This window comes from Priapulus caudatus, unplaced genomic scaffold, assembly GCF_000485595.1.
Source record: "Priapulus caudatus unplaced genomic scaffold, Priapulus_caudatus-5.0.1 Scaffold145, whole genome shotgun sequence".
NCBI classification, from domain to species: Eukaryota; Metazoa; Priapulida; class Priapulimorpha; order Priapulimorphida; family Priapulidae; genus Priapulus; species Priapulus caudatus.
This window is the reverse complement of record NW_014577206.1, coordinates 141,330-142,905: the sequence shown is the minus strand read 5'-3', so window position 1 is coordinate 142,905 and position 1,576 is coordinate 141,330. Positions and strand designations below refer to the sequence as shown.

Below are 1,576 nucleotides of genomic sequence, written 5' to 3'. Positions count from 1 at the left end.
AGGCCACGGAGGAAAAAATGTATCATTAACTTTAATAGTAGATTATTAACTTAATAATCAGATCATTAAAGTTAAGAGTTCGAGTATTAACTTAATAATTTTACTATCAACTTGGCCATTGATCATTAAATTCATCTCCGAATGATCATGAACTTAATAATCAAACTATTAAAGAGGTTTAAGAATCACTGGAAGATAATGATCGACTCTTAACTTAATGTTAAAATCATTATTTCAGTTTGATCATCATCTTTGATCACCCACGCACGCACACACACATTCCACAATGTCCCCGTCGTAAATCTTCGACCTGCGACGTGCGTATATACCTGTAGATGCTCCTCTATGTCTTTCCGGTCGTACGTGATGCCGCTGGGCGTGATCACAGGGTTCCTCATCAGCTCGAAGCTGATCTTCCCACACAGGTAGTCCGGTACGTCCCGCTTCTGTGCGCAACAACAAGGGCAGAGACGCAGTCACAAACAGGCTGCGCGCGTCGCGGGTAGGATACTGTATAAGCCATATTTTTCGCACACAGATATTTTCGACTATTTTAATGGACGGACAATTTCGCGAGTGGTGAATTTTGCGGTCGGTGAATTATGAATTATTCCAGTATTCGGTATTATTCGGTACGAATTATTCGCGTGTTGTTATTTTCGTGGTCGGGGACGCGTTCGCGAAATTCGCGAAAATTAAACCACTGCAAAATATACAACGTATACAGTAGTGCGTGGGAGCGGGGAATGCAAGGGTTAAAGGCCAAACCTTCATTCTACGGTTACAGTGAACCCAACACTCGACTGCATAGGTAGCGTGTGCGAGCGGGGAACACAAGGTTTAAAGGCACCCCCTGGACCCCCCCCCCCTGTACACGCCCCTGGGGAGCCTTCGCATTTCCTTACATCATCCCGGGGATCGATGTTCACGTTTTGTTTCAACAGGAATTCCACGATTGCAGTGCGACCGCCACATGCTGCCCAGTGAAGAGGTACACGTCCAGACTGCGAACAAAGAAAATCACAATAAATGCTAGCATCTTGTAAGTTGTAAATTCTAGTCTACGAACCTCTTTCAAAACTTTTGAACACGGCGGCTGAGGCCGGCCAGTGACGCATCAATTTTGTAAATATTGTCGAGTGAGCGTGTATATAATACCCGCTATAACCGCATAAACCAATAAAGAAGTATACACCAATGTTTGTAACATTGAATAATGACTTGCTTACCTGGTCGGCTTTCTCTAACAGTTCATTGTTTTGTATTATTTTGTTTTTAAATTGATTTAACTCCCCCTTGTACGCAAAACTGCAAATCTCCAATTCAGACATAGCCCCAAGTGGCGACATCTGTCGTTGAATGTTTCATTTTCTTATAATAACGATTTCATTTCATTCGTCACTACCTTCTAGTCCATGAGCCAATCAGCATTTCATTACCAAGTTGGGGGCAAATGCTACCATGCATTTTCTAAAAGCCCTTGGTGTGTAGATCACTGATCTCTATAATATAATATATTATAGAGATCAGTGGTGTAGATCAAGAAAATAATGTGATAGCCTTGTCAGATCGGTAG

The 1,576-nt window shown here is 42.3% G+C and overlaps 1 protein-coding gene across 1 annotated transcript in view; it reads right to left on the bottom strand.

The window, feature by feature from the left end:
- Positions 1–1,362, bottom strand: part of LOC106806173 (26S proteasome non-ATPase regulatory subunit 10-like) — a 12,631-nt gene extending 11,269 nt beyond the window's left edge. The window contains exons 1-2 of the mRNA XM_014808035.1: positions 1,230–1,362; positions 906–1,004 (exon numbers count right to left, since the gene is read on the bottom strand). Coding sequence (XP_014663521.1) covers positions 906–1,004; positions 1,230–1,349 — 219 coding nt within the window. The 5' untranslated portion in view covers positions 1,350–1,362. The remainder of the gene's footprint in view (positions 1–905; positions 1,005–1,229) is intronic.
- Positions 1,363–1,576: the final 214 nt, after the last annotated feature.